This window comes from Aspergillus wentii, assembly GCF_001890725.1.
Source record: "Aspergillus wentii DTO 134E9 unplaced genomic scaffold ASPWEscaffold_1, whole genome shotgun sequence".
NCBI lineage: Eukaryota > Fungi > Ascomycota > Eurotiomycetes > Eurotiales > Aspergillaceae > Aspergillus > Aspergillus wentii.
This window is the reverse complement of record NW_024467832.1, coordinates 1,535,519-1,550,583: the sequence shown is the minus strand read 5'-3', so window position 1 is coordinate 1,550,583 and position 15,065 is coordinate 1,535,519. Positions and strand designations below refer to the sequence as shown.

Here is a 15,065-nt window from a genome sequence, read left to right as displayed (position 1 = left end):
ATCCGTTGATGATGGAATCAATTGAGTCGGAAGAATCAGAGCTATCATGGCGGATTCCAAAGGTCAATTGGCAGGCGATTTGGCTGCTGCTGCGGTTTCGGCCACGCTGGTGGCTCCCACCGTGACCCTCCTCGACAGGTTGGTATTATCACTTCTCCATGATGGATGAATAAATACTCACACAAAATTTTGCATAGATCCCTTACAGAAAAAGCGTCATCCAACAAGCCCCTCCTTCGTGGTCTTCGCGCTCACGCCATCGCAGCTCTTAGACATCCTGGCCGATTTGTCTTCTCTCGCCCTTTTGGCCTCGTCTGGACGCTCTACGCTGCGACGTACGCCGTCGCCAACGCAACAGACACCGTCACCAGAGAAACGCATCCCTCAAGCTCTGCTTCGATCACTTTCATATCGACCTTTGCAGTGAACGTCCCTCTGGGCGTGTGGAAGGACATCAGCTTTGCACAGTTATTCGGCAATAGCCCCGACCCCATCGCAAAGACAGCGCTTCGGTCCACTCGAGCAGTGTCGACAGCAGCTACGGCCACCTTTCTAGTTCGCGATGCTGCAACCATCTTTGGATCCTTCACGTTGGCTCCTTGGTGCTCAGAACTGATTCCCGACAGTCTGACGTCTCACTCTCATTCCAAGACGGTCATCACTCAGATGGTCGTGCCGGTCCTGTCGCAGCTCGTGGCAACCCCCATACACCTAATAGGGCTGGATCTGTATAATCGCCAGTACGCAGTGCCGTGGTCAGATCGACTGGCCGTGACGAGGAGCCATCTTCCCTCAGCGACAGTGATGAGATGTGTACGAATTGTGCCTGCATTTGGGTTCGGATGCCTTACGAACATGGAGTTACGGTCCTTTTTTCATAGAGCATTTGCCATTCCATCAAGAATATTATCCTAGGTTTACTGTCTCGTATCATTCAAATGCCGGGTCCCATCCATCAACCGAGCAACCGTAACGGCCTCTCGCAATGCCCGGCCAACATGTCCTCTCACACCCGCCTCCTCCAGCACCATCACTCCGCCAATCGTGCATCCCTCGGGCGAGGTTCCTTGGTCTCGTAGCAGAGATGGATGCACTCCACTCTGCATGATACTCGCTGAGCCCTGCATTGCCTGGAGGATCATGGTATTCGCCATGTCTCTGGGCATGCCTACAGCCACCGCTGCATCAATCATCGCATCCACAATGATAGCAAAGAAAGCAGGTGTTGATCCCGCCACGGCAGTTGTCGCATCCATCAACCGCGGAGGAACATGGACCACCTTTCCAATCTTCTCGAAGATGGAATCTGCTAGCTGGAGATATTCAGCCGGCAAGGCGGGCTCGGAAATCTCAATGGCCGTGAGAGACTGCGAAACCAGCGCAGCGATATTAGGCAGAGTGCGGACTACCCACGCCCGACCAGCAGCATTTTCAGCCGTCGTTTCGCTGCCGTACAAGGTGCTCTCGAGCTTCTGTCGTTCCCAGCCTGCGGCCACGCTGATGAGAAACTTATCAGCAAGAGCTTCACGGAGACCCGGCTGGGTCAAGACTCTTTCGATATCGGCGGGATCGACGGCCAAAATGACCACGTCCGAGTCTCGAGCAGCTTGGACAGTGTTGTTTCTGACGACGGAGAGCTTGTGAGAGTGCTGGGCGAATCGCGCTGTCAATTTGTGCTCTGAATTCTCGCTCCGCACGCAGGCGATGAAACGATTGAATAGAACATTGTTGCTATTTTCGGGGGTGTTGATCAGACTGTTGAGGATGGCGACACCCAGATTGCCTGGGAGTGTTAGATTAAACAATTCAATATGAGCGAAGCTATACATACCACAACCCAAGATACAGAGAGTATTCGTATTGGCCATTTTGAAATCAATTTACTTGATGTCTTGTCAAAAACATGTTTTTTTTAATCGTATATAAATCAGAGCAACCCCTCTGCGGGGCATCGGGAAGCCATCCGATGTGGAGAAATATCTACATGTAGACCCAGTTTTGAGGTCATATCTTGTTCGGTACGAATACTGATATTCGATAGTGACTGTGTAATATAGTTCTTCTTTACTAATATCGCTGGGAGGATGCAGATACCCGATATTTTTAGCTATCCACCTATATTCGTGACTGTTACTGTTTGAGGAATATAATTGAATCCCAGCCTATATTACATACCCTGTCTCGGATCATTTCGAGTAATTACTTCTCGATAATAATATAAGTGTAAAGAAGAAGTCATTTCATTTCAGCGTTCAGTTTAACCATAAGTCGACATCCAAAATCATGAGCTAAGAGAAAGAGAAGATCGACTTAATCCGTCTTCTAACCTCAGCCTTCAATGCAGTATATTCATCCCCCGTTCTCGACACGGCATCACGATTCTCAATCGCTCTCCGAAGAAGATACGCCAGGCACTCTCCCATTCCACCCCATGTAGAGCATTTATATACCTCCGGTGTCCCATCCGAACCCTTCATCTGCAATAGTCCAAAACTCACTTCATCAGACATGCCGTGCAATTGGGCAAATGCCACTGGCACTGTTGGCAGATTATCCTTGGTCCGCTGCTTGTGTAGTTGATGAGCGGCCACCACGCTGCCCTTGTTGTGACTTGCTAGGAAGAGGTTTACTGATGGGAATGGACGGCCGTTGGGTGCCCCGAACTCTCCAATCTCTTGTCGTAGTGCACCCTGGGCGATGCTATCGTAGGCATCATCGGTGTTTCCCTTTGTATCGTGAATCAAAGACCTCTTGTCCGATGCGATATACGCCCCTCGAACCAGCTTGAGGCCGAGTGTGAACCCTTCCTCGCTGGCGGCAGTGAGATGTTTGGCCAGTGTGGTGGGTGTGCTCTTGAGATATGCCTGGTACGTATTGTAGACCAAAGCGTATCCGTCTCGGTTGTATTTCCGCATAAGATCGAGAGTCACCCGCAGAATACCCCATTGGAAATGCTGCGACTCAGCGTCAATTAAAATGCGGGCATTGCGATCTCTGGATTTCAGACAGATTTCTTCCAGTGCATCGATCATCTGTTGTGGTGGGAGATCTCCGGCTGCAAAGGCTTCAGTGACTGTTGGGCCAGCCCCGGTCAATCTAAGGTCATGTCAGCTGCTGTCCATTAGATGAGTTGAGTTTTCTGTGTTCACATACTTGAGAGCTAGATAGTCCCCCTCGCCGAGGAGACCAATAGTCTCTACTGTTCCTTTACGCCAGGCCTCGATATTGGCACAATGCTCCACCGCTGAGCCTGTGGCTTCTTTGTTCTTCTCACTCTTTGCAATACCCAGCCCATGTGTATTGTTCGTTTTGTGATCGAACACGGTCTCTTTGGCGTATGTGAGGATTGTACCCCGAAAGCCCATCGCTTTAAAGTGCCGGAGGGTGTCTTTCGTCTCCAGGCCTGTCTCTCCCGCGCAAAACTGCTTGTAGAAAGTCTTTTTCAGAATAGCATGGAGGATCACATTTCGCTCCGCATTCAGCAGAAGCCCTCTATTCGGCTTGGAGATAAGGGATAGGATGGAAAGGGAGGGAAGGAGTAGATAGGGCTTCGAAGAGATGGTGGCGACGAGGAGGGAACGGAGCAGAACGCTGGTGGGGAGAGCCAAAAGAGGGGGGAGAGAAGAAGCAGGCGAGAGGTTGGGGCTGTTCTCAGACACTCTAAGGGTGGAATTGAAGCGGATGTTTTGATAGCCTCTTGATGGAACAGAATGGCATCGTGAAGCAAAGACACTCACGGTCCGTGTGGGGATGATTTTCTCAGGGAATAGAGTCAACATTTCTTAAATGCTTGATGGTATATCTGGAGATACTATCTACATCAGAGCAGCCAGCTATTTATCAGCATTGTTTCTTCACATCCCCCTCATTTCGTTTCCAGACTTCATCGGTTGACCTCCCGGTGCTGATAACGATGCAGGTGAGTTTGTACAGCTCAACAAGAGCCTGTCGCTCATTTACTGCACGATGGATGCACTTTCTGTTGGCTATCATGGGATATCGTTCCAGGAGCGCTTCCCGACGCGGGGTTGCATACTCGGTCCCCGTGCCGATATTCTATCTTCGACTGAATAAAGGGGTCAAGCGAATGAATCTAGAATTATCTGTCTTTAATTCACTGCCAAGTGAGGGGTACTTGGACGGACAGGAACTTTTTACTGTTCTGGGAGTGAGCCTGTTGGTGAATCTGTGGAGCATTCACTACAATTCGACAAAACTCGAGTTGGTGGATTGCAACCCTTTTCTTTATCAATTTGACTATCAACATTCTTTAGTATTGAGGCAATAGATACGTTTAGAGTGACAGGTCTGTAGGTGTATAATTGCAAACATGGCAACGATGAACATGCTGTAGCATGATCCCTACGGTGATCTTTCAAAAGTTTCCCTCCACAATTTTGGAAGAGGTCCATCTTGCCCATAAAGAGGATCCAAAGCAGGAATGGGAAGTCGATCGCATTTAGCTGCCAGCTCTGCAGTTTCATGTTCCGGTTGTAACCCGTAGTTCATATCGAATCTTGCCTTGGCCCCTGATGGTTCCTATACGTGTTAGCAGAAAAGAAAGTCCAAGTTATCGCAAACCTACTCTAGGATAGAGTCCAATATACTCGTAATCTCCTTCCGACTCCAAGGAGCAGTGACTAATGCCGGCCTTTGGATTGTTAACTTGTCCCTGTGATGAAAGTAGCACATACTGGAAGCACAAAGACGTCTCCTTTTTGAACTGATAGCTTCCGACCATTCTCTTGACCTTCATTGTTGAAATCCGTATCTATTGGCGACTTTCCCAGTTGATATGTCGTACGGCCTTGGATAACCGCATAGCATTCGTGGACAGTAGTGTGGAAATGCGCTTTCTTGTAAGTCGTAAACCGACCACCCTTTAGCCAGTCATTGGGCTCAATGGTATCGAGGATGTTCTCCTGACTGGTATCTTGCAGAGCGTTGCGATAGACTAGAACAGGGAGCTTGGAGTTGGGCACATGTGGGGTGGGACTAATCCAGAAAGCTTCTGGTTCGATTTGGTCAAGACTGCGCATTGTTTCAACCTGTTGGTCAAAGATGGGATATATAGCTAATCCATTGAAGTTTGATGGTAAAAAACATCAAATATATAGACGTCAGCCTGCAGGTATGACTGTCATTGTCGTCACATGGTGCCGGATGAAGCACCGATGAAGCATCTGGTTCAAACATCGGTCTACTATCCGATGTATCTGCCTGAATCATAATTCAACCTGATATAACAAGACTGTCAACCACCTCGTGATCTGAGGATAACAGCTTCATTATGATGATTGAAACATGTTCCTCGTGTCTGTCGCCGTCGTCAGTCCGGATGCTGTACAGATCACATGACCACTGAGTCAGCAAGCTAACCCGAAACGGCACAACGCCAGCGACTGTCAAAACCAGCTGGTTTGGATGGCAACTGCAAGAATCAAATAATTCGATATGATATCCACTGCAAGCACAAGTAGGGGGACTTTATTGATTCCATCCATCACAGACTCAATTCGACCAGTATTCCAGCATCCAGTGGTCTCATAACCTCATTATTCCTTCCCCTTCCTGTTGGGCTGTGCGGCATTTCTTCCACACCCACACCACACACACACACACACACTTTCATCTCGAAACACTGGTGCTTCACTCAGGGGTTGCTTCTTCTTCACTACTGCATGGTTGACTGTTTGTATCATCAACTTCCAGTTGTCAAACCCAGCCAGATGATATCAATGTGCCCCGTAAATGACATATTCCCAGCCATGACATGGACCTGTCGAGAGAACCCGACGTCTGTTGCAGGACATACATATGTCGCCCAACCCAATGTGTAGTAATAGTAGCCTCCGTAATACCTCATGCTTCCTTGCTCTACGTGTTCAACAGCTTCCTCTCTAGTCGCCTTTCCAATCAATATTCGCCTCAATTATCGATCTCTGAATCTTCCGCCCGATTCTTTTTTGTTTTCCCTCTTTTTCTTCTTCCTCTCCACATCCATTCACTTGACGCGCGCTACCAGTTTCCGTCACTGACGCTCTTCTCCCTACTGTCCTCTCTCTTCTCTTTTCCCTCCTCACCTTCATCCATCCATCTCCCCTTCTCTTCCATTTCATCTCCTTCTTGCTTCGATATTTATCCTCATCCTTTTTATTGACTCCTTTCCTGCTCTCCATCGTTATCCCTTTTCTCCCCCCCATTATTTCTCCTCCGGTTCCAAGCACTGGCTGCAGCGGTACTAACCCCACACCACCCTTTTTATCTCGATCCCTCCTAAAATTCCCAGTCGAACTAGGTGTGTTTGGTGGCAGAAGCAGCAAGGGTCGGAGAATTTCACCAACAGGGAAGAGTCAAGAAACAACTAAACAACAAAAAAAAAGTTCTCACCGTTTTCTTCCTCTTTCTCTTACTTTCTCTCTCTCTCTTCCCCCCTCAAAGAGTCGAGAACTCCTGGTTGTCGGGCTCGATAGTAGTTTATCTCCACTTTCCTTCTCCCTTTAGCTGCTCGCTTGCGCCATCCATCCCGCATCGGTCCACCGGGTCGCATCCCATCCCAGAAATCCATGCTCGACGTCTCCGTCCAACGCCTGTCATCTCTTCCCACCTTGTCTCTCCCCGGATCTGCTGCGCGGATTTGAACCCTCTCCCTCGATCTACATTCGCTGGTTGGTCATCACACCCACGACCCGAACAGTCGGGGGGAAGTCGAGATGATCGAAGCCGCAATCTCAAATGGCGCCCCTATCGCCGAGGACAACATCATCAACCGCCGCGGCGGTGAGGGAATCTATCAGAGCTGTGGCAATCTAAAGAAGCGGCTGGCCGAAGTCCCCAATTTCGAACCCCATATGCGTGAGATGGAGGAGGAGGACCGGACGCAGGGAATTACCGACCCCGTGGCCTCGTTATGGAATTGCCTCCGCAATGGCTATCCGTTGTTGACCATTTACAATGCTTCCGGTCCCGATGAATTGCTCGAAGTTCCCGAAAAGGTCGCCGAGGCCAAACGCCCCAAGGCCGCCACCTTCAAGTTTCTTCAGGCTTGCTTGCAGGAGTTGGCCTTCCCCCAGCAGGACTGCTTTCTGATCACCGATCTGTATGGAGACAGCACAACCGGTTTCATCAAGGTTATCAAGATGGTCAATCGTGTCTTGGACATCCTGGAGATGCAGGGCCAGCTCAAGCGACCGTCCGAGGTTCAGACAGGTGCCCCCGCAAAAGGCACAGGGGTTAAATTGACCAAGAGGGAACACATTCTTAAGGAGCTGCTGGAAACCGAGCGCGACTACGTTCATCATCTTCAGAATCTGCAGGCCCTCAAAAAGGAGTTGGAAGAGACCGGTGCTCTAACGGGGGATGCTAGCCATCAGATTTTCCTGAACTTGAACAACCTTCTTGATTTTGCCCAACGATTCCTTATCCGCATGGAACAACACTACGCTTTGCCCGAGGAAATGCAGAACTGGGGCGAGCTTTTCATCCAACACGAAGAGGGTTTCGCACAGTACGAACCGTTCATTTCGAACCAGATGCGCTGCGACGCAGTTTGTTTAAAGGAGTGGGACAAGATAAGAGCCGCCCCAAGACCCCTGGATCTTCAACAAATGGTTGCCCAACCTTCTACCCTTAATGGATTCTTTGTCAAGCCCTTTCAGCGGTTGACCAAATATCCACTTATGCTCACAGTGAGTATCGATTGTCCTGTATTTATGTTTTTATTTTAACTAACCACTAACCTTTTAAAGGAATTGCGCAAGCAAACAGAAAATGAGGACCTTAAAACTGATATTTTAAGGGCGATCGATACCATTCAGGTTGTGCTGGATTCTGCAAATGATGCAATCGATAAAGAACACCTAGCCTCTGCAGTCGTCGACCTTGCAGACCGGGTGGATGACTGGAAAACACTCAAAGTCGATACATTTGGCGAGCTACTCCGCTTTGGCACATTCACTGTCTTGAAGGGCGACAATGGCAAGGAGTCCTCAGAAAGAGAGGTTTGTACCCTATCTGTCACCCACGTTTATGAAGATTTTTGGCCCGCGAGCGTTGCCCACCGCGCAGAGTTTGGATTGCACATAAAATTGGAGTTCACCAAGCCCAAGCACTCTTCCCATGTGGTTTCTAAAGATTCCGCCTCTCCCATTGCTTATCCCAACCCGAGGATCTATGCACCCTGGCTCAGAGATTCAGTCAAGAGCCTTCCCGAATCATCTAGCTCATCGAACCCCTCCCTAAATCATGGCCCTATACCTTCCTCTGACCATAATGGTTTGAGCGTTTTGAAGGACATATGCCCACAGCCCCATGATAAATCCGCAGCTTCCCTTCAAACCAGAGAGTTACAAGAATTGACCTTGGCCAAGGAAAAGCTCGGTGATTCATCTGGCAAGCGCAAAGAGAACAGTGTGTCATGGCACTCCGCATAATCCTTTCCCTCCCCCCTTTCCCCTATCATTTTCAGTCTTTTGTTTAGAATATCGCGGGTCGACAGTAATAAGTCTACAGCTTGCTGACTTGAATGGGTATTTACCATTTTGTACGACTATAGTATCACATTTACCTTTTTGAACGAATCCTCCTTTGCTGCAAGGACGTCAACCCCAACAAGCAAAAAACAAAACTCATCGTGGGCAAGGACAAACCGACTACTACTGCAAAGGGAAAGATGCGTCTTCAACTGAAAGGCCGCATCTACATGGCGAATGTGACGGATATTGTTTGCCTTCAAAAGCCAGGTACGATTATCTTGATAGACGGAGTTTGTTGGGTGTCTCCCTAACATTTTTTTTCTCCCAGGTTCCTACCGGATTCAGATCTTCTGGAAAGGTGACCCCGGTGTGGTGGACAACTTCATCATACGCTACACAAATGAAGACATAATGCGCAAATGGTACAAGGAAATCGACAACCAACGAGCAATTCAAGCAGAACAACGCAGTGCCCGAAACACCGGTACATCTGAAACCGAGTTCATGTACATGAGAGGCATTACGAACATGCCGAACCCTTACCAGCAGGAATACGATGCCGAAGAGCAGGCAACCAAGGAGGCCGCGTTCTTTTCCGAATTTCCGATGAGCCGAAATGCCTCAAGTACTAGTCTTAGAACTCGATCCGCCACAGGAGGAAGTGGCAGTTCCAACCCCCTTTCGGCTGCTCGACCCCCTCGCTTCCCGATCCCCGATCCAAACTTGTCCGTGCACACTCAATTCGCCAATGGAAGCATGTCACCCGCAGAAAGGAATGCCAACTCCTACTTTTCACCCGTCGCCGAGACCCCATCCACAAGGTCAAGCTCCCAGTCAGCTGGGTATACCTATGGCCGCCAAGCGACACCATCCAACACCTGGAACGAGGAACCAAACCGATACACCGCCCCTGCAGTGTCTCGCGGTGCGTCGAGAGATGGTGCCAGTTCCAACCCCTACTTCAATACGCCCAATGGACGGTCTGCACAGCGCCCTTCTCTACCCCCTATGTCTGGGCCCCAAAGCCAGGCGGCGGCCAACGGCCTGGCACAGAGGATGCGCTCTGCAAGTAGCCCAGATATCCATAATCACCACAATCCTGAATCGCGTCGGTACATGGGAGCCCACACGATGCAGACGGTCGATAACGTCCCTGTCCCACCAATCCCTGCCCACATGGCCAACATGAAGGCGCCTGTAAACCGAAGCCAAACCAACTCGCCAACGAATGGCAACCTTCCTATTCGTGCGCATCCTGACCAGCGGAATACCCCTACTCATTTCCACGAGCCTCAATATTCAGAGACCAGGACTACACCGCCAGCTTCTGAGCAGCCCACTTCCCCATTGACTCATGAACCGGGTGAAGAACCATTTATGCCTACTCAGCTCAAAGCAAAGGTAAATTTTGATGACAATTACGTGACTTTGGTCATTGCCAGCAATATCTTGTTCCGTTCCCTGACAGACCGGGTCGACGCCAAACTGGCCAGGTTTACCAATAAATCTATTGGCAACAAATCTGTCCGGCTGCGCTACCGGGATGAGGACGGTGATTATGTGACTATCGACAGTGACGAGGCTGTTCAGCTGGCGTTCATGGAATGGCGAGAAGAGCACCGTGACATGCTCGCCAAGGGCCAGGTGGGGGAAATTCAACTTTATTGTCAAGCGGTTGAGAATTAGAGCGATAGAGGAACCGATTGTCTAGGAGAGCAAACTCGGTTTTTAATGTTTTGTGTTTTCAATTCTAATGAGGTGGAAGGCCAATGAAGCATTCATTCCAGCCTTGTCTGATGAGCTTCTTCTTCAACTCCGTTCCAACTGGATTGGCTTGAGAGTGTTGAGAAGCTATTCGATCTAACCCAAGAAATAGAGAGAGAGAAGGGCTTCCTGTGTTTCCTGATTTCCCCGAGTGCACGGTTGACTGGCTGTTCCCATCCTGAACCTGCTGACTGTCTTTTCACGGGGTTCAGTTCGAACGCAGGTTTCCTTTTTCTTGTTCTGTCTCCGCGAGGAGCAGTTGATGTCTTGACCATGTTACTCTTTGTTGCTTTCTATCTAACGGGGCCCTCTTGGGGGGTTGCTGGTGATGACCATTTTTCTTGATGTCCATGAACCAATGACTGCATGATGTACGTATACCGCTGTTCGACCGATCAGCTTGTTTTTGTCTTTTTCTTCTTTCAATTTCCCAAGTTACCAAGGCATGAGATGTATATTTTTTTGCATTTAAGGCTGGACTGTCGTATTCATATTCCTGTAATCGTCCTTCGATATACCATTTCTTATTTGCTACGTATCGTTTATCCGCATCTAGATGCTGAAAGACTACCCAAAACAGCAATTCGCCACTATCGGCCAGCGTGATCTTCACACGCTACCATCATCATCCTCAGGAGAAGGTGGGCCAGCAACTACGAATCGTCGTTGGAGAGTTGGAGACGGTCAGTTGACGGCGGTTGGAGACCTCGTGGCGAGTTCCGAAACCCCCCCAAGGCTCAAACAACTGCCGATGGATCCGATGTTCTTTTTGCTTTTCTGGGCGACTCTGGAAGATATCTAATTCTAGATGGGCAATAGTCAATAGTGGCTGATGATGATGAAATACTCCGTTCAATTATCACCATCTGGACTCCATCTCAGGTCGTCACAGGCGTCGGCTTCGTCGGGCAACATCCGACTGAGCCACCTGTGGAGTCGATCGGAGACTTCAGTTGGGCTGATAACTGCTGCTAGTGGTTTAGCAGGGCTTCGGAATCCAGAATCGGGATATTTGAAACTAGCAAAGACTTGCTATGAATGGTTTCATGTCTTTGGACTTCTGTAAAAAGACTCAGGAGAGAGGTGTTTGTGTGCGTGCGTGCGAGTGAGGCATTTATCGCGGCATACGTGTAGGGCCGATTGTTTCTTTTTTTCGAAGGCGGCCAAAATTGAGGGATTTAATTATCATTTGGCCTTTTGGAAAGGATCGAATGGATTATTTTAGGTAACTCTGTAGCGGTTCTTGATCAATAATATCCAGCCATTGTCTGGACGACTCGCGGAGGGCCTGAGGCTGTCAGCTGGGATCAGCGGGGTCGTAGAATTCGATCCAACAGAAGGCAGAGCCAGAATCTCTCATAAAAGAGACTACTGTACCCCATACCTTGGCTTTTCCCTTCCTTTTTATTCTTCGTGTCTTTTCTCCAATCCTCGCTTGTCTCTTATCTGCATCGATCAACACTCGTTGATTGTCTGAATCCTATCTCCAACTCGTGCCAAGAATTTCTGCAGAGCTTCAAAATGTCCTTCTCCGGACGTCGCGTAAGCATCTTGCGTCCTACCGACAGCAGACGTTTCTCTGTTGGCAAGCAGCTGTCGGAAAACGGTGCGTGATCTATCCAACCTCTTCTCTTTTACCTCTGAATCCTGTCATTGACTTGGTCTCTATAGAAAGCCGCTCCGAAACCCATCGTCAATTCCGTAGTGCCCACGAGGGTCACCGTCCCCACGCTGGTCTCGATGCCACCCGTGCCTCTACTGGTGTTGTCTGGTGTACTGAGCGTGCCACCGAGCATGGCTACGCTGAAGATCCCTCTGGCTGGGCCAACCTAGGCCAGGGTGCCCCCGAGGCCGACGACGAGATCGAGGGCAGTTTCCCCCGCCCGACGAGTATCCCCATCACCTCCGCTGCGCGTGAGTACGGCCCGACCGCTGGTATCAAGCCTCTCCGAGCTGCTGTCGCCAGGCTGTACAATGAGCACTACCGTCAGGGCAAGGCCAGCCAGTATACCTGGGAGAACGTCTGCATTGTGCCCGGTGGTCGTGCGGGGTTGATCCGAATTGCTGCAATTCTGGGCAATTCGTACCTGTCATTCCCCATTCCCGATTACTCTGCGTACTCGGAGATGTTGTCGCTGTTCAAGAACGTGAGTTTTGTATAAAAAGGAAATATCGGATGTGGTGTTGACGATGGATTTCTTAGATTGCCCCCATCCCCATGCCTCTGGCGCAAGAAGACCACTACCACATCCACCCCGATAAGATCGCCGAAGAAATCGCCCGTGGTACTTCGGTGCTTCTGACTTCCAACCCCCGTAACCCTACTGGTCACTTCGTGCCCAATGACGAGCTGAAGCGCATCCAAGATATCTGCAGAGATCGTGCCACTTTGATTCTGGATGAGTTCTACGGTGGATACAACTACACTACTGACTGCGATGGTTCGACCATCAGTGGTGCCGCAAACGTGGTTGACGTCAACAAAGATGGTTCGCATACTTCCCCCGTCTCTCGTGAAATGGCGTGCAAGAACTGGGGCGTTCTCATGATGCTAACTCGTCTAGATGTGCTTTTGATTGACGGTCTCACCAAGCGTTTCCGTCTTCCTGGCTGGCGTATCGCCTGGGTGGTTGGTCCCAAGGAATTCGTTGATGCCCTGGGTTCTGCCGGTTCCTACCTGGACGGTGGTGCCAACGCTCCTTTCCAGGAGGCGGCCATCCCTATGATGGAGCCATCGCTGGTGCGCGCGGAGATGAAGGCCTTGCAGGTTCACTTCCGTGAGAAGCGAGACTTTGTCCTGAAGCGTCTCCATGAGATTGGATTCCGTGTCCAGGACGTTCCCCAAGCCACTTTCTACATCTGGCTCGATCTGACCTCCATCGAGCCTCCCCTCCCCAAGGATGCCAACATCTCCGACGGACTGAACTTCTTCAATGCCCTCCTGTACGAAAAGGTCATTGTGGTCCCCGGAATCTTCTTCGATCTGAACCCCGCCAAGCGACGTGACCTGTTCGACAGTCCTTGCCACCACTTTGTCCGTTTGAGTTACGGTCCCAAGATGGATGTCCTGAAGAAGGGTCTGGATGGTATCGAACGAGTGATCCGCCGTGCTCGGGGTGAGCCTGCCGGCTGGGAGGATGAGGTTGCCGTTTCGGATTAAGCGTATTCTTTTAGCGTTTCTGCTTGGAGCGTAGAGCAATAGATAATGTCGTATCGAATGGGACTGTAATGATTAAATCCACTAGATAGAATACCATGTTTATTGTTTATTTTTATATTGTTTCGCAGTAATTCCCCTGAATATATCACGTGATGATCGGGTACTTCTCCAACTGCGCCGTCCATCTCCACCACAACATTCGTCATCGTTAACCGCATTTTTAATCCATTCATATCCATGGCCAGTCGAAGCTGAAGGCTTGAATGAGGGCAGATGCTGCAGAGCGCAGTATCATGCGCCAGCTACTATGGTCCTGAATCTCTATCGCGTTCTCAACTCTACCGCCTTCATCTTCCTGTCCTTCATCCTCTTCTGCCTTATTCTCCTGACCCCCGCCGACGCGATCTACCAATGCTACAAAACAAAGAACCTCATTAGCATCTTCTGCATTGCTGGCGCATACATCATCACTTTCGCACTAGCGATTCTCATTTACGCAACCCGAATTTACACCAACCGCAGCGCCCTAACCGGAATCCCCAAATCATGGATCCCCGTCGAGAAGGAGGATGTGGGCAAGAGCGTGCGACGACTGGTGATGGATAATTTCGCCCGCAGCGCGATCATCGCATACCAAGCGCGACCCAGGGATACGGCTGCAGATAAGGATACTTTTGCTAACTACCAGATGCTGGTGGTGGACCGCGAACGACCGCCTTGGGGCCACGTCGAGCATCCCGGCTGGTCATCGCCTTGCTCGGTGGATTTACCGGATCTTTCGTATCGGACCGTGGTACAGGAACTGCCACATCTGATTGAAGCGAAGGCTGTATCTCTTGCGCCGCCGGATCCCTTTTTCTTCGCTGCGCAGGCCTTTTCCGCCAACGAACAGTCTATCCCCGATACGCAGGTCGTGGAGGTTCTGCAGCGACCGGCGTCGATGGGGCTGCGAGAGTACCTGCAACACTTGACTTCGTTGAATGTGGTCAACCCGCCGGAGGTTGGTGGGGAGTTTGTTGCTCTCTATGAGCGCGCGCGATTTTCCCCGCATGAACTGCACGAGGCAGAATTCCGCGAGCTGATGCATGTGTTTGCGGAGTTGCTGAGAGGGATGAAATCGCTTGAACCACAAATGTTGGACGAAATCCGGAGTAGTAGCTCTCGCGGCGACAGTGAGTCGGTTATTGGGCCGTCGGATGAAGAGGGAGAGACGGATACGATGGACTACAACGACGATAGTGAGGCACTTTCCCGGGGCCGGAGTAATAGTCTACGCCCTTCAAATGCGTCGACATGGGAGAATCGATCGCTTTACACGGCGCCGACGGGGCACAGTCCGACCGTGTCCAGATATCGAGATCCACAGCACCAGACGCTGGCAATTCCTCGGACACCATCGAATCGCTCACTCCGGCGAGTGCGATCGAATATCTCGGGAAGTTCTGGAGGGAGCGTCATTCATTTGGTTAATACCCACGGGCCGTCAGATTTGCCCTACGCGATAAATTTTGGAGGCACAACGCCACATAGATAGACGGAGTTGATTAAAAATGGATTGGATATTTCTTTTCATTATTGGAGCTCCTTAATACTACTACTTTATTAGCTACCTATCTAGTATCTACTAACGGTAGCATCAAGGTCCTCAAGATCGGCCAATCGGAAGA

The 15,065-nt window shown here is 50.1% G+C and overlaps 6 protein-coding genes across 6 annotated transcripts; 3 read left to right on the top strand and 3 right to left on the bottom strand.

Annotated features, from left to right (window-relative positions):
- Window positions 1-46: 46 nt before the first annotated feature.
- ASPWEDRAFT_47384 (uncharacterized protein) lies at window positions 47-915 on the top strand (the record flags this gene model as incomplete). The annotated part of the gene is made up of 2 exons (XM_040836956.1): window positions 47-138; window positions 198-915. The coding sequence occupies 2 exons, from the start codon at window positions 47-49 to the stop codon at window positions 913-915; spliced, it is 810 nt and encodes a 269-aa protein (XP_040694263.1).
- Window positions 916-917: 2 nt separating this feature from the next.
- ASPWEDRAFT_166653 (pyrroline-5-carboxylate reductase family protein) lies at window positions 918-1,868 on the bottom strand (the record flags this gene model as incomplete). Its single annotated transcript, XM_040830031.1, has 2 exons — window positions 918-1,783; window positions 1,832-1,868. The coding sequence occupies 2 exons, from the start codon at window positions 1,866-1,868 to the stop codon at window positions 918-920; spliced, it is 903 nt and encodes a 300-aa protein (XP_040694262.1).
- Window positions 1,869-2,288: 420 nt separating this feature from the next.
- ASPWEDRAFT_22751 (proline dehydrogenase family protein) lies at window positions 2,289-3,779 on the bottom strand (the record flags this gene model as incomplete). Its single annotated transcript, XM_040832377.1, has 3 exons — window positions 2,289-3,096; window positions 3,154-3,422; window positions 3,738-3,779. The coding sequence occupies 3 exons, from the start codon at window positions 3,777-3,779 to the stop codon at window positions 2,289-2,291; spliced, it is 1,119 nt and encodes a 372-aa protein (XP_040694261.1).
- A 446-nt stretch (window positions 3,780-4,225) lies between these two features.
- Window positions 4,226-5,275, bottom strand: ASPWEDRAFT_34013 (cupin domain-containing protein). Its single transcript, XM_040833911.1, has 3 exons — window positions 4,695-5,275; window positions 4,586-4,651; window positions 4,226-4,539 (listed from the first exon to the last, which is right to left on the bottom strand). The coding sequence occupies exons 1-3, from the start codon at window positions 5,037-5,039 to the stop codon at window positions 4,363-4,365; spliced, it is 588 nt and encodes a 195-aa protein (XP_040694260.1). The 5' UTR covers window positions 5,040-5,275; the 3' UTR covers window positions 4,226-4,362.
- Window positions 5,276-6,713: 1,438 nt separating this feature from the next.
- On the top strand, window positions 6,714-10,160 carry ASPWEDRAFT_22749 (Rho family guanine nucleotide exchange factor CDC24; the record flags this gene model as incomplete). The annotated part of the gene is made up of 3 exons (XM_040832376.1): window positions 6,714-7,688; window positions 7,749-8,409; window positions 8,803-10,160. The coding sequence occupies 3 exons, from the start codon at window positions 6,714-6,716 to the stop codon at window positions 10,158-10,160; spliced, it is 2,994 nt and encodes a 997-aa protein (XP_040694259.1).
- Window positions 10,161-11,759: 1,599 nt separating this feature from the next.
- ASPWEDRAFT_47379 (uncharacterized protein) lies at window positions 11,760-14,932 on the top strand (the record flags this gene model as incomplete). Its single annotated transcript, XM_040836955.1, has 5 exons — window positions 11,760-11,844; window positions 11,910-12,385; window positions 12,442-12,727; window positions 12,803-13,380; window positions 13,688-14,932. The coding sequence occupies 5 exons, from the start codon at window positions 11,760-11,762 to the stop codon at window positions 14,930-14,932; spliced, it is 2,670 nt and encodes an 889-aa protein (XP_040694258.1).
- Window positions 14,933-15,065: the final 133 nt, after the last annotated feature.